This window comes from Caretta caretta, chromosome 1 (assembly GCF_965140235.1).
Source record: "Caretta caretta isolate rCarCar2 chromosome 1, rCarCar1.hap1, whole genome shotgun sequence".
NCBI lineage: Eukaryota > Metazoa > Chordata > Testudines > Cheloniidae > Caretta > Caretta caretta.
In genome coordinates this window covers 185,678,837-185,702,804 of record NC_134206.1, presented here as the reverse complement: position 1 = coordinate 185,702,804, position 23,968 = coordinate 185,678,837, and the positions used below count along the sequence as shown (strand labels likewise).

Below are 23,968 nucleotides of genomic sequence, written 5' to 3'. Positions count from 1 at the left end.
GATCTCTTGTTAAGCATACTGGAAGTAACATCTTTCAGTTGGAAGGAAAATGAACCACTTAAGTACAGTACACTACACAGAAAATTGAGAGTATTGATGACAATATGATTGCATGTATTAAATAGGGGGTTCAAAATGTTTCATAGTGCTTGTTAGAAAAACATAAGAGAACTTAAATTAGGGAAAAGAGGACAAATTTCTATATCCATTTTATAGTAGCACTTTCTGAATTGTTTCATTTCCCACATGCTCCAAAGTAAAGAATTAAATGAACACATGTTGGCTGAAAATATCACCACATCCTTTTACTAAGTCTATGCTGTGGTGTTTAATAATCATAGGCCCAGTTCTTCAGTCCTTCATAAAGCACAAATCCCACTGAAGTCAATGGAAATTTTGCCTAATAAGAAATGCAGAATCACATTCTATTTTATTGTATTATTACCCAAGAATGCCAGTGTACAGTCCTAGAAGAAAGAAAAAGTGGGTGAGGAAATCTCTTTTAGCGGACCAACTTCTTTTGGTGAAAAAGACAAGCTTTTGAGCTACACAGAGCTCTTCAGGTCTGGGAAAGGGGGAAATGAAGAAGAACTCTTTGTAACTTGAAAGCTTGTCTCTTTCACCAACACAGGTTGGTCCAATAAAAGATATTACCTCACCCAGCTGGTTTCTCTAATATCCTGGACCCAACACAGCTACAACACAAAGAAAGCAGTAATAGAGAGAACATTTATTTGTATTAGGGGAAAGGTTCTAAGTTTTTAATACAGATGACAAGAACTGTAATACACAGTGCTATGGTGAGTCAGTGTAAAGAACTTGTGCAAAGAAAGAAATGTATAAGGATTTTTACACAATCATTATTTAATTCTTTTTTTAAAATGACAAAATCCCTCACAATGCGTCTGGGCCTTGTAGCGCCGTTGCATATGAATTAATTTTGCTAACTGGCAAGTAAGTGAACACACACACACAAAAGCAAAGATACCTCATCATAAACTTTAGACAAGTACATGTTATCTGTGTGCTATATATATTATTAAAGATATGTTCTGGAGTAGATTTTATTTAAAAAAATATCTTAGCAATGTAAGACTTCACTCCTGCATCTGCTATTAAAATATTGCCAGGAAGTTGGAAATGTCAGTCTTTTATGTCTGAAAATCATGGGATGTGTGGATTAGCAAATTGCAGATTGGCAAAATTCAACAGTAAACAAGTAATTCAAAATAAGTCTTTAACTAAGACTTTTTGTCTAAGCACAAATGTTGTACAGCTTTATCTATACTGTGTAGTTTAAAGCAGTACAGTCCCTAGTGTGGATGCAGGTATGCTGGTATGAATGTGCTTTACCAGTATAATACGGAAAGGAGAATAAGCAATACCTATCTAAGGTCCCCTATAGATCATTACGTTAACAGTTTTGCCATACTGCAGAAATCCTTCTGTGCATTTATACAGCTCAAAAGAATCAAAGACACCAACATAGTTCTGTAGTCTTAGCGACAATTCATATACAATCCAGTACTTTAAAAATATCCACTTGTTTGTATCTGTTTTTCCTTTTAGTCCCAGAGCAAGGGTGAAAGAAATGCAAATTTCTCCAGACTGTTCTAACAACATGCTTCAGCTTTGATGTAGAAGGATTAGCCATGAATAGTAACCAAGTCGTGCAGTTCTCATGTCTATCTTTCCTTGGTCTCTCTGCTGCGGCTGCCAACACAGGAGCCTATTTGTGACTAGGTTTTCTGTGATGTGGACACAGGTCCAAGAAGACATGAACAACTCCCACAAACTCAGTTAACTTAGCCCACTGAATTGCCATCCCACTGAATTGCCAATATTGAAATTACAGTTAGGAATACCCAGTTTGAGTTGTCCTGAGTTCCTGAACGAGCCCTGATGTGGGATTCCGTGTTGTTGGGGTCACTTGGAAGCAAGGTGAATTTCTGAAAGGGTCAAAAGCATGACCTCTTTATTGTTTGAGGGAGAGGGCTAAATCCATTATTTGGAAGCAACAACAGACTCATAAACTTCTTTCATGGATCAGCCATTAGAGGGAGACAATATATTCTCATTCTGTGGGATTTAGCACATCTCCACGCATCTTTAATATACAACATCTTCAAAAACCAGACTTCCTGCTTTGCATGCATACAGAAATGCATAATAGATTTGGGGGATACTGATGCTAGACATTACAGAGCAGAGATATGAACCTTCAATCTCTTCATTAGAGTCAGCCAAAATTATTAATATTTTTATTTACAGAATTGACCAGCAATAGCTCAACATTTGAGGATACAGAAAACTTTACAGAATATTTTGTCAGTTTAAAATGCTGCCCTACACAGCTAATAATTTTATTATTGTGGGTCATGCTGCTTCTTAAACCCTTACCTGGTTTCCGGAGATGCCTGATACATAATAGTGTAGCCAAGCAAACAATGGAATCTATTTCCTTGTTCTCTTCTTCAAACTTCTGCCAGCCATCCCACTGCCTGCCAGACACCTGTGCAAACTATGGAGACAAAGTGCATGTGGGTCTATTGCTACTGCTATTGCAAAATGTTGCCTAAATTTTCAAAGTTTTGAATGTCTCTACTTTTGAAGGACCATCTGAAGACACCTTAAAGGGCCCTGGTTTTCAGAGGGTGGGTGCTCAGCACTTCTGAAAATCAGACCCTTTTAAGGTGTCTCCAGGTGAGTGCCCCAAATCACTGCATGCACAAATGTAGGCTTTACTCTACATAGAAAATTGTCCTCTTGGTTATATATGCTTCTTTTAGGGTTTTCATTTTAGGGGCTGATGGACTTTTCAAGAACTTAGAAAAGATTAAAGTAAAAATAGATGGAACAGTATTGGGGGCCTGATCTTCATACACATGTAAAGAGGAGAGCTTGTCAGGATACCTAAATTATTACACTTGAGATAATAAATTTAAAAACCGGGCAAGATAAATCATTGCTCTTGGCTAAAAGCGAGCTAGCCAGTTTTCTGATGAGGCATGAGCACCTACTATAGGCTGTTTCCTACAGAATTACCTTATGAGTTAAAAAGCAGCATAGAATGGTTAGCATGCAGGCAGAAACAAAGTACAAAGATATTCTCTACCTCTGGACTGAAAGGATGTATCTTGAATCCTCATACATTTTCTTACCAGTCCCGTCTGTTTTGTCTTTGGTCCATACTCCTAAATGTTCCCACGTGCACTTCTCCATGGCAACTTTGGGAAACGCATCTACAGGTCTTCATTATTCAGTCCCTTCCTGTCATTATGGAAACCAACAGTCTACCTATGGGGTGATGGCAGGTAAGAGATATTCACTCTAACAGGTTAGTTATTGGCATGATTGTTTGAGGGGATTTTCCTTCAGAGGGGTTGAGGGAATGGAGGTTAATGAGAGGTAGGATGGCCTCATGGTTAAGGCACTGGACTGGGACTCAGGAGAACTGGGTTCAGTTTCATGCTCTCTCTCAGCCTCTATCTGGGGATCCTGAGCAAATCACTTACTTTCTCTGCCTCACTTCCTTGTCTGTGACACTGGGATAATGCTTCCTTTCTCTCACACATTGTCTGTCTTGTGCACTTAGATTGGAAGCTCTTTGGGGCTCTTTCTGCCATTTCTGTATATGGCCCCAGTGCACTGGGGCCCCAATCTTACTTGGGGCCTCAGGGGCCCTATGCAGTACAAATAATAAAAATTATAACTGATTATGGAATTTGTATTGAATTCAGGGAGGTAAATTCAGCACCGGACGTAGCTGCTTCAGAATAATCCACCCAGGGCGAGATCAATTAAAGAAACAAAAATAAATGGAGTGCCATTTTTGGTACTCATAAAACTTGTGACAAGGTATCAAACATTCCATTAATTGTGACTCAGATTTTGGCTGGTGAACATTCTGTTTCTCAATCCAGAGTCCCCACTCCTTTCCCTGAAGCTGACTTGGAGCAGGTAGGGAAGAAAAAATGAAAAGTGCATTTTCTGGATTCCCTCCTCCCCCATGTTGTTCTTCCCTCCCAGTCACTCCTGATACAAACAAAAAGTGTGAGGTCACACCTTAACAGCTGGTAGCTATGGGTGATCAGGATTGTTCCTTATACTCACAATTAAAATCACACTGTTATGTGATAGTGTGGCTAGTATATCTGGGACACCACTATACCTTGTTATAAAACATCAAGGGAAATATCCGGGGCCTGACATGGTTTAGTAGGTATAAGAAGCATTAGTCTTGCAGAGACTGTTGCAGGCATTATGATTAATAATAGCCTGGCAAGCTTTGAAATAGGAACTTATGTTGAGTAATAACAACTTGCTTTCAACCAGAGTAAACACATCAGGGGTGGTTTCTTTTCACAGAAATACTGTAGCTGACATGTAGGAATCTCAGTCCTTCAGAGTGAAAGGAAATGTATGTGAAGGCCAAAGAGAAATCACTTAATTCAGTTTATGCTTTTCCAAATCTCATGGAGCAATATGAACTGTTTTCACACAGAGGATCCATAGACTTTATGACATAACTTGTAAAGATGTCTTAGCACCCAATGCAGTTTCTCTAGATACCACACTGAAGAGAGAAGAGAAATTGTTCAATATAAAGGTGTTCAAGTCAAGTGTCAACCAGGAAAATAATGTAGTAATGCCAGGGGAAGAGACTTGCCAGGAAATAACTATGGCTCAAAACTAATCCAAAATCAAACACAGCATTTTATTTCCATTGAGAAGGAGGGAAAATGTAAAAATGAATCAGCACAGGTGAATGTTTCCTCATGCAGACTTTTCTGGGACAGCAAGTAAGACTCGTTCTTCACATGGCCAAATGCTCCTGCTTCTGTGTCTCTTCTTGTGTCTCTGGTACAGAAATTCTTGTTTAGATCTCTATGGGAAGTCTACAGAAGAAGAATCATTAGATGAGGAGGATTTCCATTCAGAAATATCAACCTATTTCTACACCAAAAGAATTCCATGTTACTGCAGTCTCTCCTTTTTTCCCACTTCCTTTTAGGCATCAAGCCTGCAACCCCAGAGATGTTATCAGCAAGTCTCTCCCAGAGTCGCATTTTACAGACCTGCAGCATGCCCCATCCCAACGTGGTGAATGGAGTCAGCACTCTGCAAGGCAAGGCCTTCTCTTGTTTAGACTTTTGCCTTTCTGACATTTAACAGCTCCCTCTCCTTTTTCACAGTCATACTGCACGTGACTTTATATATCAATAGGGTTAGAACCTCCATTGTATTCCCAGCCCTCTGGAGGATGTATCTAAGCAGTGAACAAGACAAGAAGAACAAAAGAGAAGGAAGAGAAAGGAAGGATGGTCTTGTGGTTTAGATGCTGGGCTGGAGATGTGGGTTCACTTCCAGACTAGGCTACAGACTGCATGACTGGGCAAGTCAATTACTCTCTTGATTCCCCAGCTCTAAAATGGGGGTAAGAATTTTTCTTTTCTCCCTCCCATGCTTTGTCTGCCTTGTCACTTCAGAGAGACAAGGTGGGCGATATCTTTTATCGGACTGACTTTTGTTGCTCAATAAAAGATATACCTCACCTACCTTGTCTCTCTAAAATTCTGAGACAGACACTGCTACAACAACAATGCAAGCAACAATGGAAGATATCAAATTTTGTCTGTTCAGCTCAGGGAGTCTCTCTGTTTGTTCAGTGCCCAGCACAAAGGGCACCTGCTCTTGATTAAATGGTGCTGTATCGTCCAATAGTGAATAAAATTTAGCATAAAGTAGTTCATACTTGTGCAATTACTTTCCTCTCTAAAATTATAATGTGACGATCTTATCATTCTTTGGGCTTCATCCTGTACTCTTTACTCAAGGAAATTTCCATTGAAATTGGTTGTATATAGTACCGAATCTGCATATCACATGTAGTTTATAAAGTAGTATTGTTGGTACCAGAAAACAAACAAAGACTATGGGCCAGATCCTCAGCTAGTGTAAACTGACATAGGTCCATTTACTTCAATGAAAGCAATGCAAATTTACACCAGTTGAGGACCTGTCCCAATATAAGTCTATCTAAGGTACTTGTATGGCCCTCATTCTCATAGTATTTGAACACTTCATAGCATATAGTACTATTATTCACATTTCACAGATAAGGAAATGAGGCAAAGTATGACAGTTCAGGGAATTGAGCCCTGGTCTCCTAAGTGCCAGGCTGATGCCTTAACCACTGGACAATCCTTCCTCTCTCTAGTATGTAATATTACAAAGCTTAACAGTTGATAGTTGACACAAAGGTTTATTACGCAATGCTGGAGAATGATTATATCAAATTGTGCTTTTTGCCTTCATGCAGGTGGCCTGACCCCTTGCCTTTATAAATTTCCTGAACATGCTCTCAGTGCCAGTTCCTGTGCTCTGGGGCATGGCTTCACTCCCATGCACCAGTCTATCCTTGGAGATGATCCCACAGCCACTGACTTCAAGCAGGAATTCCGCAGAAAAACCAAGTCTGTTGAAGAGCCAATAGACATGGATTCCCCTGAAATCAGGGAACTGGAAAAGTTTGCCAATGAGTTCAAACTGAGGAGAATTAAGCTAGGTATGTGCTTTGTACTAGCCTGAAAATCCAAATGAAAGCTCAATTATTTCTGTATGTTTTATATTCTAGTCCATCTGATATGCTTTATAATTTAAAACCTGCCTCACGTTTACCAAGCTTTCTCCATACCTAGAAGACTTGTTTAGAACTAATTGCCTCAAGCTTTTTGCAACTTTTTGCAAGAACAGTAAGTGATTTTAAAACTTTCTGCTCTATCTACCACTTCTGTCTGCCTCTGAGAGCAGATTATTGGTACCTGGACTAGCTGTATTCTAGGGGAAAGTGTGATCAATCACATAAATCATACTGTAAAGTTGCATTTAATTCAGCCTTTCAGGATTGTCATGGAAATTTGCCAAACCGGGTACAAAATCTACTTGTTACTATGATAGTGAAAAACCTAAGGATACTTTGCCTGTCAAAAATTATTCACCACGGCAGTTGTACAAGTTGTAAGGCTGATTTAAGGTATGATTTAGACACAAAATGACACATTTTTAAATGATTTCAATGGAGTTGGACAGGAAATGATTTTTATCCTGTGAAAAATTGATGAAAGTGAAATTTTATTCATTTTCACCAAGCTTTTGGTTGCCCAAAACAGCAAAACATACATTTAATTTTTTTTCATAAAACCCGTGTTTTAAAAAAGAAAGCAGCTGTTGTAGCAATACATTTCTATTTAGTCAAAAAGCCATTTTCATTTTAGATGGAAAATTTCCAACCAGCTCTAGTCTTCAACCCTTCCTTTAAAATTGTACCCCAGGTTTTGTGGGGGCTCAGGGCTGGGGTGTGGGCTTACCTCAGGTGGCTCCTGGTCACCGGCGCAGTGGGGGGGGGGCAAGGCAGGCTTCCTGTCTGTCTTGACTCCGTGCTATGCATGCCTCAGAAACAGCCAGCAGGTCCAGCTCCTAGGCAGAAGTACGCCCGGTGGCTCTGCACACTGCTTTTGCCTGCAGGCACCGCTCCCGCAGCTCCCATTGGCCACAGGTCCATGCCCTATCTCTCACACATATATGCACTTCTGTTTGGCTCTTTGGGAACCTAGACTTCTCTCAGATTCACGTATTCCCTTGTCGCCGGGCCATGTCCCATCACGCATGATGATGCAATTTCTTTTCACTAAATGATCTCAATGTACAACATACAACAACCAAAACTGAGGAGCTCTCCCTCCAGTTTTAGGTTCATTTTAACCACTGCTGAGTATTGTGGTGACCATTTTGTTACCATCTGAGAACTACTTGGGGATGATATGAAATGTGTGGATGATCTCAGCTTGATTTCTGGTGGATAGATGTCCATATCATACTCACTGGCAGCCTCAGCACCGTACAAAGATTAAATGGGCACTGGTGCTGGATTATCCCTATCACCCCTAGAGATTTCCCTCCATGACAAGATGGAAGCACACTGGTGGGGCAGTGTGAGGAAGCTTGGTCCTGTCTGTGCTGCACTGAAAAAAACGAAGTTGTATGTGTCAAACACTGCAAATCCAGCCCCTTCATGGATACTAAATTCACTTTGTGAATTACGAGTGGTCATTTTTAATTTTCTCCTATAACAATAGATTGTATCATTACAGAATATGGCATGACTCCACTGTAAAACACAGCTCTGTAAAAGCATGTAATTTATATGGCTGTAACAGCCATCTGTATTATCTCTAAAGCTACAGGGATATTACTATCCATTTTCCATACAGAAATGAGAGCTAGAGCAAGGGTATGGTGTCTGAAAGAGTGTTTACAACCTGTGCTGTTTTGCTGTATATCATGACTATTTAATGGTCAGTCACAGAAAGGGCAAGATTACCTATGCCCACGAATACTTCAGTAGTAATTATTTACAGTGGCTTGATCCTGAATTCCTGCACACTCAAAACGCCTATTGACTTAAACAGATGTGGCTGAACAGAGACTGCAGGATTGGTTTTAATGCCATTAATAAAAACGGGATGTACCAACAGCCTAAAGTCAAGTAGACAGTGCCCTGCTAGGGCAAAATGTTAACATTAATAACAGAGGGTTTGATACTGTGAGGTGCTTAGGATCCTCACTACCTACTAACGTCAATAGGAGGGGAAGACACTCAACACCTTGAGGATTATGCCCATTATGGGGAGGAGATAGAAGAAGACTTAGCTGTGTCTACAGTGAGGATTAGGCCGACCTAACTATGGTGCTCACTGAATGACATTTTTCTCAAGCCCTGAGCAATGTAGCTGGGTTGATCTAATTTTTCAGGTGTGGCCCAGGCCTGTGAGAGAGAGGCCCAACCCTGGAAATGGGATTGGAAATTGTGTTTTATTTTGTTGTTTACATTCTTCTTTGTATAATGGTAGTGCCTAGAGCCTCTGCTTATGGCTCAGGGCCCCATTGTGCTAGGCACTGGACAGATACATAATGAAAAGACAGACCCTCCCCCATAGAGTTTACAATCCAAGTATATGAGGAGAATCAGCAGGTGGACACAACAAACTGAGGGTAAATGAGATTAAACAGGAGGATAATGATTACTGTGAGAAGCAGCAGTCACTGCAGTTACAATGGTGTGAGTAAAAATCAGAGTACATTCTTAGATTTTAAAGTCTGAACCCTGAATTGTTCTTCTTTTCTGGGTTTAAATCAGACCCCTAATGTTAAAATAAACTTTTAATTCTGTGTGCAGAATTACTGCATGATCATTTGCTGTTGCTTCCTGCTTACATTATCATACTGGTCAAATTGCATGTGTCTCATGATAGACATGGGGACGGATGCTCATCTCACCTGTTTTACACTTGTGATCTCCACTGAAGACAAGAGAGATACACCAGAGTAAGACTGATGTCAGATCGAAACAATCAAAGAAAACACTTAAGGCAACTTACCAAAAAGTGTGTTTTGGGGGCAGTGACCAAGGTGGAATGTATCTTTCTGTAAATAAACCAGGTTAGGTTACTCAAGTTTTTTTTTCTTTATTGCTTTTTGACAGGCTACACACAAACAAATGTTGGAGAAGCCCTGGCTGCTGTGCATGGCTCTGAGTTCAGTCAAACAACCATTTGCCGATTTGAAAATTTGCAGCTAAGTTTCAAGAATGCCTGCAAACTGAAATTGATATTATCCAAGTGGCTGGAAGAAGCAGAACAAATAGGAGGTAGATATTTATAACGCCTCTAGAATTTAGTCTTACCCCTACAAGAAGCTCTTTAATGTATAAGATGGTTAGTAGTGTATAACTTCCACTGGTCCAGCTTTTTGTTTATTCAAGTGGGGAAGATGAATATAAATATTGTAGGATCAGTGCATGCATTAAATTCAGTAGGACTGATGCCTGTGTCATGGGTAGAGGGAAGCAAACCTGCCAGAAACGTGTGGCAGGCACAAATTAGAGAGATGTGGCTCTCTTATATGTCCCTCATTTCCCTCAAGCCCATTCATGCAAACTAGCCCAGCTCTTGAGGTACAAGGCAGCTGGTTTTTGATGCACTGCCATTGAATTCTAGTCCGAAAGACAGCATAGCTGGCTGTGGAAGAATCACTGGTACAAGAAGATCTTCCAATGGTAGAGCGCTGGTGTTGAAACTCCTACACCAACTTGCTCCCTATTACAGGTGTAAGGGATGTGGCAATGGGAAAAGGAATGTGACTACCCAACACCATGCCCCCTATAAAAGTAGAAGGGGGGGGATACCATGGGAGTTTTAACATCTGCTCTTTGCCATCTTCCCTATGCCCTGAAAACCCCAGCTGCTGGATGAGCCCCTGGGATTCTGTGGCAGAGGCATGACTTAGGACATGATTTAGAATAGGTTAGCTGTTGTAAATTACATTGGAAGACCTGCCCAGCACATAACTGGCTCAGGATGAGGAGAGAGAAAAGCTCCTGGCAGTGTATGTTCCTTGGCCTTAAGCAACAATCTGAGCTACCATGTAGCTGAGGTTCTGCACGTCAGCAGATGGTATGCCGGGATGTTAAAAGAAAGCAGATCCAGATCCAAAGCCTCTCTCCCCTGTAGGATTCCTCTGAAGACCAAAACAGGTGAGCATGTGATTCTTTCATATACAGTATAGCTGACTCCTTCCTATTGAAGATCCAACTCAGCTTTGACAGAATTTCTCATCCGAGCCCCAAAATGGCTGATCCTTTCTAATCTCACAATCAAAGGTTGCCCTTTCAGAGGCATGGAATATGTGCTGGAGTGCCACCGACAGAGGACCTAATACACACTAGATTGGATTAAATCAGATCATGTGTGTTCTATCACTGTCAAAATGACTTTACTGATCATTAAGGGAAGAGAAATGGTGTAAGTAAGAAGATACTTCCATTGTTATAGTAGCTTTTACCATTGCTATTTAACCCCTACATTTTTATCTGTTCGGTGCACTCCTGCTTTTTCCTCCTCCCAACCACAAATAACAGGGCGGAGCCTCAGGCGGAAGGGGCGGGGCTAGGGAGTCAGCCTCCCCCAGCCAGCCCTTCAGCGCTTCCCTGCCCGTGCCGCCTGGGGCTCCGGGTCCTTTTAAATCGCTGGCCCCGGGGCAGCTGCCCTTTTTGTTGCCTGTTGTTTGTTCTAGAAAAGCATCCTTCACCTCCTCTTCTTAATTTGATGGTCTATAATAGACTCCATATCATCATGTCACCCTTATTTTATTCCCCATTTCTTGCCCAGAGACTTTCAAATGGTCTGCCTCTCATCTACTTCTGAACCTCAGATAAATGTGTATATATTTTTGGTGTACAATGCCACACCACCTCCTTTTTCGCAAACTGTCCTTCCTGAACAAGCTATACCCCTCTATAGTGAATATTCCAGTCATGAGATTTAGCCTATCAGTCTCTGTGATACCAATTGTCATCATTTGGCTTATGTACTAATCCTTTCAGTTGTTCCTGTTTATTCCCCATACTCCTTCCATTTGTGTATAGGCATCTAATACGTTGAGCAAATTCCCCCATTAATTTCCCTCTTGTTGCTCCTTTGACCCTACAGTAATTTCCCGTGTCCTGCACAACATCTGCCAATCCTGTTTAACTGTGGGGATTTGTCAACTGCCCTTTTGAATCTAGTTTAAAGCCCTCTCTCGGTTGGTGAATCAGTACACGAAGATCCTCTGACCCTTCTTGGTCAGGTGGACCCCATCTCTTCCCAGTAATCCTCCTTCCTGGAACAGCATCCCATGGTTGAGGAAGCCAATGATGCAGTCTCAGATGCACCCAAAATCAGCCCTTGTGTGAGCTCAGCCTGCAGTCATGAGCCAGCAAGGGCTGCGTGGAACATGCTCATAATGGGTACAAATTCTTTTGCCCTGTATGTGGATATCCAGGCCAACAGACTCAGTGTTTCTCCAGTGCATTTTGAAAATGAACTGCATCTCTTGGAACAAATTATGTCAACATGTCCCACTATGACCATTAAACCCACTGGCACAAAACTGCAAAAAAAACCAAATCAAAACAACAATCTCTGATCAAATCCAAACCATGTCTATGAGTTTGTAACAAGAAACAGTACCTGCGGTTGGACCAGAAATATTTTGATGTACAGAGTGATTCTGACACGCTCAAAAAATGAATCTGCTTTGAACCAATGTAGATAGGTTCCTTCAGCGCTGTTCACAACATAAACCTTTACTTATTTCTGAAGAGTGCAATTACAACATTCAGCCACCAGATGTCTCAAAGAGAAATGTTTCAGAGTAGTAGCTGTGCTAGTCTGTATCAGCAGAAAGAACAAGGAGTACTGGTGGCACCTTAGAGACTAACAAATTTATTTGAGCATTAAGCTTTCGTGGGCTAAAGCCCACTTCATCAGATGCATGCAGCTGAAAATACAATAGGAAGGTATATACAGAGAACATGAAAAAATGGGGGTTGCCATACCAACTCTTAGCTCACCTTAATCAATTGGTCTCGTTATTATCAGCAGGAGAAGAAGAAGAAAAAACTTTAGTAGTGATAATCAGGATGGCCCATTTCAAACAGTTGACAAGAAGGTGTGAGTAACAGTAGGGGGAAAATTAGCATGGGGAAATATTTTAGTTAGTGTAATGACTCATCCACTCCTAGTCTTTATTCAAGCCTAATTCAATGGTGTCCAGTTTACAGATTAATTCCAGTTCTGCTGTTTCTCCTTGGAGTCTGTTTTTGAAGTTTTTTTGTTGAAGAATTGCGACTTTTAGGTCTGTAATTTAGCGTCCCGGGAGGTTGAAGTGTTCTCCGACTGGTTTTTGAATGTTATAATTCTTGACGTTTGATTTGTGTCCATTTATTCTTTTGCGTAGAGACTGTCCGGTTTGGCCAATGTACATGGCAGAGGGGCATTGCTGGCACATGATGGCATATATCACATTGGTAGATGTGCAGGTGAACGAGCCTCTGATAATGTGATTAGGTCCTATGATGGTGTCCCTTGAATAGATATGTGGACAGAGTTGGCAACAGGCTTTGTTGCAAGGATAGATTCCTGGGTTAGTGTTTTTGTTGTGTGGTGTGTGGTTGCTGGCGAGTATTTGCTTCAGGTTGGGGGCTGTCTGTAAGCAAGGACTGGTCTGTCTCCCAAGATCTGTGAGAGTGGTGGGTCGTCCTTCAGGATAGGTTGTAGATCTTTGATGATGCGCTGGAGAGGTTTTAGTTGGGGGCTGAAGGTGTTGGCTAGTGACGTTCTGTTACTTTCTTTGTTGGGCCTGTCCTGTAGTAGGTAACTTCTGGGAACTCTTCTGGCTCTGTCAATCTGTTTCTTCACTTCTGCAGGTGGGTATTGTAGTTGTAAGAACGCTTGATAGAGATCTTGTAGGTGTTTGTCTCTGTCTGAGGGATTGGAGCAAATGTGGTTGTATCTTAGAGCTTTGCTGTAGACAATGGATTGTGTGGTATGGTCTGGATGAAAGCTGGACGCATTTGGTAAGTACCGGAAACCTATTGACCGCTATATAGGGTGGTGTTTATATGACCATCGCTTATTAGCACTGTTGTGTCCAGGAAGTGGATCTCTTGTGTGGTCTGGTCCAGGCTGAGGTTGAAGGTGGGATGGAAATTGTTGAAATCATGGTGGAATTCCTCAATGGCTTCTTTTCCATGGGTCCAGCAGATGATGATGTCATCAGTGTTGTCTGATTATCACTACAAAAGTTTTTTTTTTCTCCTGCTGATAATAGCCCACCTTAATCGATTGTTCTCCTTAAGAGTTGGTATGGCAACCCCCAGTTTTTCTTGTTCTCTGTGTGTGTGTGTTTGTGTATACATATATCTATATATATCTATCTATCTTCCTACTGTATTTTCCACTGCATGTATCTGATGAAGTGGGCTTTAGCCCACGAAAACTTATGCTCAAATAAATTTGTTAGTCTCTAAGGTGCTAAAAGTACTCCTTGTTCTTTCCACAGAGAAATGTTTCAAGCAGATCATTCAGCAACTATATCTGGCATGTGTTCATGGTATTAAAACATGACTGGTAACAATGGTTTCTAGAAATTATTGTACTTGTTTTAATCTTGGAAGGTAACTCCCCCTTTTTTAATATAGCTTTATACAATGAAAAAGTTGGCGTGAATGAGCGGAAAAGAAAGCGCAGAACCACCATAAGGTAATACAATACTTCAGCAAATTATGTATTGGAAGTCCTTTTTTTTTTCCTCAGATCCTTCTTAGGTTTGAAATCTAAGTAATACTTTTCCTTAGAAGCCCTATCTAGAGCTGGTTGAAAAATAAATCCAATTTTGAAAAACAGGGACAAATTTTGTGTGAAAATTTTCACAAAAAATTTCATCCCATTTATCAACCAACTAAGGAGCTGCACCAAAACCTTCAGCCTTTTAATTTTTTCAACAAACCTCCCCCTCACACACTTTTTGTTTGTAAAAAAACATACCCATTTATGACCCCTGGTAATCCCATCCTTTATGACATCCAACTCAGTAATAAACTTCTGTACCCCACTGGCTCCTTATACAGCCTCTGAACTTCCTTTGTGGGAGGTTTGATGATATAGGAGAAATTGCATTACTTCTGCTATAACTTGTGGTGATTAGTCCTGGTGGCTTGGGGGGAAAGCTTGCTGCAAAGAGCATCTACCCCTCCCTTGGCCAGGGATCTGGATCCTGTGGAGCTTCTACAGAGGGTCTTTCACAGGCTGTAAGGAAAGAGGGAAGGGGAATGCAAAGTTGCCAACTCCACATAGCAGGAAGTTGTCAGAGAAACCCTGAAAAGTCGCTGGATGTTGCTTTTTAGCATTCAAAAGGCATCAAAAATGTCACTTCACTAAACAAAATTTCCACAGCATTCAACAGAGAATTTTGTGTGTATGTATATAAATACACACACACACACGCATTGAACATAATACTGAAATAATACATTATAGAATTTCTGTATACATTAATCACTGAAAATGTTTTTAGACTGTAGATCATATTCCAACAGGTGTTTGTCATAGAGTTTTGAAGTGCATTCCATGGCTTCTTGGCTGAGAGGCTGTGAATGAGAGGAAGGGTTTGACTAGAGCTCGTGTTGGCAGAAGAGGTTACTTACTGTAACTGGAGGTTCTTTGAGATATGTGGTCCCTCTCTGGATTCCAAATGTGGGTGCGCATGCCTGCCGTGCACCAGAACTGTTCAGAGTTGTGTCCGTTGACCCGCACATGCTTTGTGCATCAACCGCGTGGCACGTCCGAGGCTTTAAGAGGCTGTGTGGATTGACACTGCTCCAGTTCCCTCGCACCAGTAAGCAACGGAGCCTGGAGCGGAGGGCAGATACTGGAATCCAGATGGGGAGCCCATATCTTAAAGAACCTCCAGTTACAGTAAATAACCTTTTCTTTGAGTGATGGTCCATATGTGGATTCCAAACATGGGAGAGTAGCAAGCTGTGCTCAGTGCAGAGGCGGGCATGAGGGCTCACCCGAAGTTACAGGCTGAAGGACAGCTTGGTCAACTACCACATCTGTCACTGCAGCAGGTGCGAGGGCATAGTGGGCAGTAAGTGTGGATAGAGGACCAAGTGGCCTCCCAGCAAATGTCCTGCCATGCAACATCTGTATGGAAGGCCGACATGACAGTTTAAGCACGCATGGAGTAGGCTCCCCGATGGGAGGTGGGGGGGGGGGGACATGAGAGAGAGCGTAGCAGTCCATAATACAGAGGGAGAGGCATTGTGAAGAGAGGGTGCGGCCCCAGCAGCGTTCTGCAATGGTGAGGAAGAGACAGGATGAAGCGCAGAAGGTGCAAGTGCGGTGCAGACAAAAGGCCAGCGCTTGGCGGATGTTGAGGGAATGTAGCATGTGTTCCCTGTATGAGGTGTGTGGTTTAGGGTAGAATGTGGGGACAATGTCCCTTGGAGCTGACTTTCTCTGTTTTTGCACCTTTGGTGGCCCACATCTATGGAGTTCAGCCCCCCCTGCCTTTGGAAGCAGAGTGGGCATGGGCCCTCTTGTTATTAATATAGGTCATTAACAAAAGTATTTACATACATAAATAAGCAAAACCGGATGGGATAATGACATCAATAAAAATATGAATTTTGATCCAATTATTAGCTAAACATGATGAGAACTGTGCTGGGTCCCCCCCCCCCCCACTCTCTGCTAGGTCGTTCCAAACTATGATGACCTGGATAACACCGAGGAATGGCACCTGTGCACAGATCTGTCCCAATGCCTGTATTAGCATGTATACAATCCCAGTGTCATTGCAAAGAGCAGTCAGTCTTCACAGCACTGCTGCTGATCTGTGCAATGGGGCCTGCACAAATTTTTGTTAAAACCAGCATGACTCTAGATTTCTATGTTATGGGGAGAGTGGCCATCTGGAATAATCTTCAGAGATCAGTGGTGTTTGGAGTCAAAGACCCTTTTTCTGATTGGGGAATAGTCCCAATGAGAGACACCTCTTCACAGGAGACATATCATCTCCAATTCTACTATTACACTCCTGGTGTATCAGTGCTATGCTGGCATCCATGAAACACCTTTAATTTGCAAGCCAATAAAACTAACTGGTTCCTTACACACTATAAATGATCAGTTTTGTACACATGCACACACAGTGCAAGGAAAGGGGGACGCACTCGGTAAGAAAGAAAATGTTCACTGATCCCTTGCGGAGCCTGGGACCCCAGCTTGGGAACCTCTTTAAGAATGAGCTAGAGGAGAGTAGTACCTCTGCACTTCACTCCCATTGAAGTTTTAGGTAGATTTCTTGAGGATAAACTAGAATCTGGAGATGAAAAACAGTGAGTGAGTTAGCCTACTCCAGTGTAGGAGCTTTGTAGGACCTGATCAAACTATCCATAATATGGATGTGAGAAATTATATTTTATTTTCAGCTGTTTGACCCAGTGAAAACTTTATTTAAATACTTATTAGTACAGCTGTGCATCTATGGAACACTCAGCTTTCAGCTAGCTAGCATCAATAACCCAACATAAAAAAGAAAATGCATTACTAATGAAATTACACTAAGGGCAATCTAAAGTTACATGCAAAGTTGTTCATCCGTACTAGAATTTCTGCTGCAGGGTCTTGAACCTCACGAGCAGAAATAAACATGCTTCATATCTAGAATAAAGTGTACAGTGACCTCTTGTGGACAAAAAGGAATGATACCGCTAATGCTAAAACTAGGTGTGACAAGATCAAGCTTTTCATCCTAATTGCTTTTGTACAAGCACATTTCAGGCACTTATTCTTTTTAGAGAATAAACAGCACAAAAAAATTTCACCTATATTCAGCCTCGGTGTCTGAATATGGGAGGAAAATAGCTCTTAACTTTTATGCTGCCTGTACCAGCTGAACCGCAGCACATTTTTGGGTTCTACTGCAATGCAAATAGGCTAAAACTGACTTTTGGGGAGCACGTGATGATTCTTGGGTTGCCATGGGCTATATAAATGCATGAACTACATTTAATGGATTACCTCTAAAATTATAATAAAGTCCTTATTATTTTCAGTGTGGATTGAACATAAAGATACTATCAGATTTTTGCAGCCCATGGCAGCATGGAACCATAATACCCTTTAAACTCAGTGTTTTTACTGAGAGGGAAAGCAAAGCAGTTTCTTGCCTTTTTAGTGCAATATTTTTAATGTTCATATCATTGCAGCTTAGCCTAAAATAGCAGCCATGACCCGAGTCTGTCCAAAGTCACTAACAGTGGCATTTTTATTTATCCCTTCTTCCAGCATTTCTGCTAAAGAAGCTCTAGAGAGAAACTTTGGGGAACAAAGTAAGCCTTCTTCTCAAGAGATTATGAGGATGGCTGAGGGGCTTAACCTCGAGAAGGAAGTTGTGAGAGTTTGGTTTTGCAACCGAAGACAAAGGGAAAAGAGAGTGAAGACAAGTTTACACCAGAACACCTTTAGTTCCATTATGAAGGAGCATCATGAGTGCCGGTAAAGTTTCCTGTGCATAGTTGAGGATTTCTGGGTCTTTAAGATTTTTTTTTTTAAAGTATTGTCGGTTTGAACAGAAACATTTGTTTCCTCTATAAGTTAAAATTAACTGTAACATATCTTTAGTGGGCTTGATTTTAATGTAAAAGATTGGAAACATTGTTACTATATGTATTTGTGTAGGGGAGACTGTTGCTTAGCTGTCAACTATTCAATCTGCATTAAATTGATTGACAAAAATTTCACAGTAAGTACTATTCATATACCATGCCTTTCTTGCATCCACAATACACTCACTAGTTAATGTGAACTTTACCCAAAAGATCTGCAATGAAATCTTTTGTGTTAAATACAAAGTAGTTACTTATTGGAACTGTAGCATGTGAAAGAACTTGTGTGATGTGCCCCTCACTCACCCAACAGCAATGAGCTTCACAAACCTAGAAAAGCTACAGCTGTTGGGACCACAGAAGTGCCCCTTCACAGCACCAAACATTTAGAGCCGAGGGATGAGGCTGTGAGATCAGTGGCTCGTCCTCCTGCTAAACTTCAGCATCATTGAAGTCTGAGGAAGGTGACCGGGTAATTGAGACAGTTGCCCGTCTTAAAAAACTGCTTAATGCAAACAGCCTTTCTTCTTTAAAGTGGCCTCTACATCTTCCCTCTTGTGGAGTCTAGCTGGTAATACAAACTCATGAAGGTGGGCTAAGTTCTATTAAGCAAGGACTGAATAACTGCCCTCCCATAGAGAGCATCAAATGTAGCAGCTTGGCAGATTTCTAGGATGGAAACATTACAGAGGCATTCTGGCTGCTGCCTTAGCCCTGGTGCAATGAGCTTTAAGACCCTTGAGATACTGCCACCTTTGCTAATGTGTAACATTTCTCAATACACAGCCAATCCATTTAGACAGGTGCTGAGCAGAAATGACATTCCCTTTACACTGATCGCCAAAGGCTACAGAAAGTCTTGCTGACTTTCTAAATGCTTTAAACCTAGTTAAATTAAAACTCAAGTATAAACTCATTTTCCCCTGGAGAGGATGAGGTTTAGAAAAGAACAGGCAGAAATCATTATTTCTAGTCCTCTCTCTTGTCCTGTCCTGCAGAGATGACAAAATGATTTCATAGCTCCACCCCCAGGAAGCCAGGGATTAAGGGGAGTTGGAATAATGTGACTTCATCACTCAAGGGACGGGTGGTCCAGCGATCACTGCAGCAACATTGCTCCCATTATTTGTTACAACGATACTAATTAATGTGTACATATTTCAAGCTTTTTCCCAGGACTAAAATTACAGGAATGCACATTAGTGGTAATGGTAAATAAAAAATTAGTTTTGTGTGAAGCAGGCATGATGGTGATTTAGAAGACTACTAGATAATAGATCCAGAAAGAGGTTATAATATTTGAGGTCATTAAGTGTATCACATAGAACATATCTATGTTGGTGTGCTTTAAATAATACATAAGCACAGCCAGGAAGGGGCCCTAGGCATGTTAAACTAAGGAATATAGTCTCCTGTACTAAGAAAATATATCCTCATGAATGAACTGCATTAGTGCTTTTCTTTTTCTCTTTAGGAGAGGATTCTAAATTAAAACTGAAGGGGGTGGGGGAAGGGAGAGAATATCCCTCTCCCCCTTGCTAATGCATGTTTCATACAGGACTTGAACTATTCTAACCCCCAGACTGTCACAACACTAACACAGATCAGTCACTACTTTACAAAGCAAGAGTGCACTTTCTGGGATTAAGTCTCAGCCTTCACCACCACCCACAGATGCTGTACTGACAGAAATGCCTGTTGTAAAATCATTGGAAAAGTAGAGAAATGAAGGTGATGACTTGTAATTTTATTCCTTGGTTACTTTTGTTTCTTTGTTTGAAGTTTCTTGTGGTGTATTATGCATATGTAGTTAAACTTGCAATATGACAGTTTTAGAGTTTATTTTCTAAATTATTTGCCTGTTTAAAAGGGATTATGAAAAACTAACCCTACTCTTTGCCAAAAATAAAGCATTGTTCAAGTAACCTCTAATACCAAATGTAACTGTTCACAGTTGTTTGGTTGTGATAGTATTTTGATTTTACCGTAGCTGCTGCACTCTGCTGCTACATGTTCTTTTTTGCATGCTACAGTAGTTACAGTGAATGCATCAGCAGTCAGTCACTACGCTGATGCTCTTGTCCTCCAAGAGTGTTTATGGGTAAAGGACACTTTAAGAAACATGGCAAAACAAATGAAACCTGTGCCATTCTCACATAACGGAAGAGTGAATGGTTAACTACAGCAAGCAACTTGTCCGAAAACATCTGGGTTACAGAAACACCAAAACAATACTTCAGACCACCAGATTGACAGCCATAAGATGTCCTACACCTAGATCCCTGGCCCTGAGGGTTGAAACACCCACCACCACCTTCCTATCTCTAGGGGCTACTGATCACTCTTATCTGGTTTCACCCGCTTCCAGGCATCCTTCCGAAAATGCTCTTCTGATACCCGATCCTTTAAATCTGGGGGACAAGCAGCTGCTGTCTTTAGGTAGCCATATGCATTTGACTTCTTCAGGCTGCATCTCTCACCAGCCCCCCCTTTTGCAGGTCATAAGTATTTCTGGCTCCTAATATTTCCCTTTGTAAGGCTAAGGTGATGCCTTTTAACAGTTTATATTAAACTTTGTGGTGGGACAGAAGTTCTCCACTAAGCTGCAGTAGGGTGCCACTACCAATAAAAGATATTACCTCACCCGCTTTGTCTGACTAATGATAAAAGCAACTGAGCTTTGAATTAATTCAATAATTTGAGAGATTGTTTTAAACAGTGAAGGAGCATTGTAGACAAATGATTGATGACATATGGGGCACATAGCAATATCAAGCCCAAAGCAAGAAATACTGGTTTTTGCTTTGCCAAAGGCCCATTTTCACTGACATTTCCATTGTAATTAAGTGCACAGTTTAATACTTACAGCCATACTCTTTGCTCTGATTGCAGTGAAAATAAATCGGGCAGGGCTGGGTTGTGGGAGGGGGAAGGTGAAACAGTGAAGAGGAGAGCGGGACTAGAGCAGGGTCAGCAGTTTTCAGCTACTTTTTTTGTTTTTAGCTCAACAAGCCAGTGCTAAGGTTCAGTGTGTACAGAAACCTCCCCAACCCCACTAGCAACAGCAACAATTAATTTTTTCCAAAACTGATGGAATTCACAACTAATATCCCTCCTAAGTGACATCACAAAAGATTATAACATCCATTACTAGATAACTTACATGTAAGACCCCACCATCAGGACAGCCATTGTGGGAATAAAAGCTTTTATTAGATTTTTACAAAATAAATGGTCAAAGAAAATTCACCCCAAATGTCAGGGGTGTGTGTGTGTGTAGTATGTACACTTGCACATTGCAGATGCATGGTTTGGCCCCATGTTTTCTAGTGAAAACAGCATTCTGTATTTCTACTCCTAGACCTGGGCTCACAAACCGATGATTATAACCTTTATTTCCCTGCTCAGTCCTGCACTGGCAGATGTGACAATAGCAATTCCACTCAGGGCTTGCTTTCCCACTTAGAGACTAAGCGCTCTTTGATTAATGGCTTAAAGTCAGTGCTAATCTATGGACCTGATGATGATACAGATCAAAGACCGTGGAAAACCTTAGAATCAGAGCCTGTTCCTATTATACTGTTATCCAAATCACTTGTGTCTAACCTTAACCTTCTACTGTACAATGTGTAATACCCAGCATTTTCTTTTTTTTTTTAACCTAAAAGGAGTAATCATAGGTATAAGGCAGCCAAGTCATTCTGATAAGATTTAGATTTCACCTGCCAGGAAGCAATAACATGTACCTTAGTAAACAATGCAGTATCTTTTAGGGGTAAGTACTGTTACGGGATAAGTACTGTAAAATATATACAGTGAGATTTCAGGCAGGATTCCTTTTACAAGTGCTGAAGTCCTTTAGATACGAACTTCAGCATGGACTGCTATCAAGTGTAGATAGCACTTCTCAGAATATTTTGTACCTGGCAATAACGGCCTTAACAGTAGTTACTCTACCCTTCAACAATTAATACAATTTTGAAAAATCAGGCGCATATAGCAAGGTTTTATATACACAAAGGCACAACAATTCTGTTGAAGTTAGCTATGTTACAGTACAATACAGTTTAGTCAGTGCCTTCCATGCAAAATATTCACTAAAAATATTTAGTTCAAGCCTCTTCCACTGAAGTTAATAAGAGCTGGATTGCACCCATACCCTTCAGTAAGTAGTACAATTGTCTAAGAATGAATCAAGTCAAATTTACTAAAGACACCTGAAAAACAAAGCTATAATTGCCTACGCTTACTAGAGTATCAAGGTTCTCACTCACCAAAAGAAAAAGGTTATCCCTTTTCAAACTGAAAGCAAGCGTAAAGACAAGATCATAAAATATTCTAAGAACTTTCCATGTGTAGTGCTTTTATAAACACTCCAAATATTATCCAGAGAAATGCTGTCAACAATCACAGGATGACAATTTCAAAAAAAGCTAAACAAATGAAGATCTTATATTATAATTGTTATTTTTCCAAGTCTGCTTGCCAGCTGACATTTTGTAAATTAAAAAAAGCCAGTGCTGCTCAAACAACTAAACTGTGGGGATAAATCTTGAATGCAACACAGCCCAACTTCAGACTTGGTGTAAATGGATGTACCTGTTTACCTTAGATCTCAAGCCGGTGTTCAAAAAATCCCACATGCAAGTTATCTATTCATGTCATCTGATAAAGTAGTTTTTTAAACAATTTCAGGAATTCAGTGCCACTAATAATGGTTCTCCGGCAAGAAATAAGCCTTTTTTGGTGTGAATCATCTTGTTTCTGAAGACTTCAGTTCTCCTTAAAACCAAAGTACATCAGTTGTGTTGAAAAAGTGTACATTTTACATCTGTCTGTAGTTGAATAATTGTTAAAAGGCAGGCTGTGTATTGTCATCAGGCTAATCTACTCCCAAAGCTTTAAGCTGCCGTTCAATCTCTTCATCTGAAATGGTGGTAGTTTTTGATGCTGATGCAGATGGTAAGCCTCTGGCAGCAGATGGTGCTTTGGCCATCTATTAAAGAAACACACAAACTTCGCTGAGTAAAACCAATACACACTGTGACAATTTGACTTCTAGCACAGAACTACAAAATAAAAGCTGTTAGGATGACATTTAAAAAAAAAAAAAAATAGAGGAAGGTATTTGACCCACCCTAAAGAACATTTCTCCATACCTTTCCTGAGATTTCAATTCCAATTTCATCAAGCACTTGGTTCACAATATCCTGGCTTTCCTCTTCTTCATCAGAGCCCTCAAAGATATCATCCAGGGTATCATTAACTAGGAAGGAAAATAAAAACCAGAGCTACATTAGTACAGAAAGATTACTGTTCACAGAATAAATGGGAGACTAACTAAAACCCACTGTTCTTCTACAATCCTAGCATGCAGCAGTAGCGTCACTACGTGAGATGGCAAAAGAAAGGAACGTACACTGTGTGCATTTGCAGAACAGCACTGCATCACTTAGCACCACATGCTGGCAACCCAGGAGTCCTCTGCCTATCTCTGCTTAAAATCTTGCCCCTGAAGTAGTGCTAACAATTGCACTATGCATTCACATGCCAGCACTTCACACAGAGGTTTGATTTCACTATTTTTCAGAAAGGATTTAGTTTCAGAATTCTTTGTTACATTTAAAAAGCAAACCAATTAAAAAACCCCTCCACATCCCCCTTAAAGACCTCATTTCTCTCCCTGCCCCACAATTGCAGAAATCCAACTAAGGGGTTGGTGCATTGATGCCTAGCACCACAGTATAATTTTTAAAATTCTGCTAGTTTCCCCCAGCAGAGGCAATGCAGTGGCAGATTTTAGGATGAGAAGAATGCTGTGTTAACAGTAGCCAGTAGCAAGACCAGTGTGGCATCACTGACGCTTACAAATTACCAACAAGCTAATAAGCCATTGTGGTAAAACAGAGA

At 40.9% G+C, this 23,968-nt stretch overlaps 2 protein-coding genes across 4 annotated transcripts in view; one reads left to right on the top strand and one right to left on the bottom strand.

The window, feature by feature from the left end:
* Positions 1-19,997, top strand: part of POU1F1 (POU class 1 homeobox 1) — a 133,219-nt gene extending 113,222 nt beyond the window's left edge. For both annotated transcript variants that reach the window (XM_075117778.1, XM_048868993.2), the window contains 6 exons: positions 3,165-3,314; positions 5,015-5,128; positions 6,323-6,568; positions 9,545-9,709; positions 14,084-14,144; positions 17,739-19,997. In XM_075117778.1, the coding sequence (XP_074973879.1) occupies positions 3,221-3,314; positions 5,015-5,128; positions 6,323-6,568; positions 9,545-9,709; positions 14,084-14,144; positions 17,739-17,952 (894 nt within the window). In that variant the 5' untranslated portion in view covers positions 3,165-3,220 and the 3' untranslated portion in view covers positions 17,953-19,997. The remainder of the gene's footprint in view (positions 1-3,164; positions 3,315-5,014; positions 5,129-6,322; positions 6,569-9,544; positions 9,710-14,083; positions 14,145-17,738) is intronic.
* Positions 19,998-21,249: 1,252 nt separating this feature from the next.
* The window catches only part of CHMP2B (charged multivesicular body protein 2B), a 104,533-nt gene continuing 101,814 nt past the window's right edge, over positions 21,250-23,968 (bottom strand). For both annotated transcript variants that reach the window (XM_048869013.2, XM_048869002.2), the window contains exons 5-6: positions 23,218-23,324; positions 21,250-23,054 (exon numbers count right to left, since the gene is read on the bottom strand). In XM_048869013.2, coding sequence (XP_048724970.1) covers positions 22,941-23,054; positions 23,218-23,324 — 221 coding nt within the window. In that variant the 3' untranslated portion in view covers positions 21,250-22,940. The remainder of the gene's footprint in view (positions 23,055-23,217; positions 23,325-23,968) is intronic.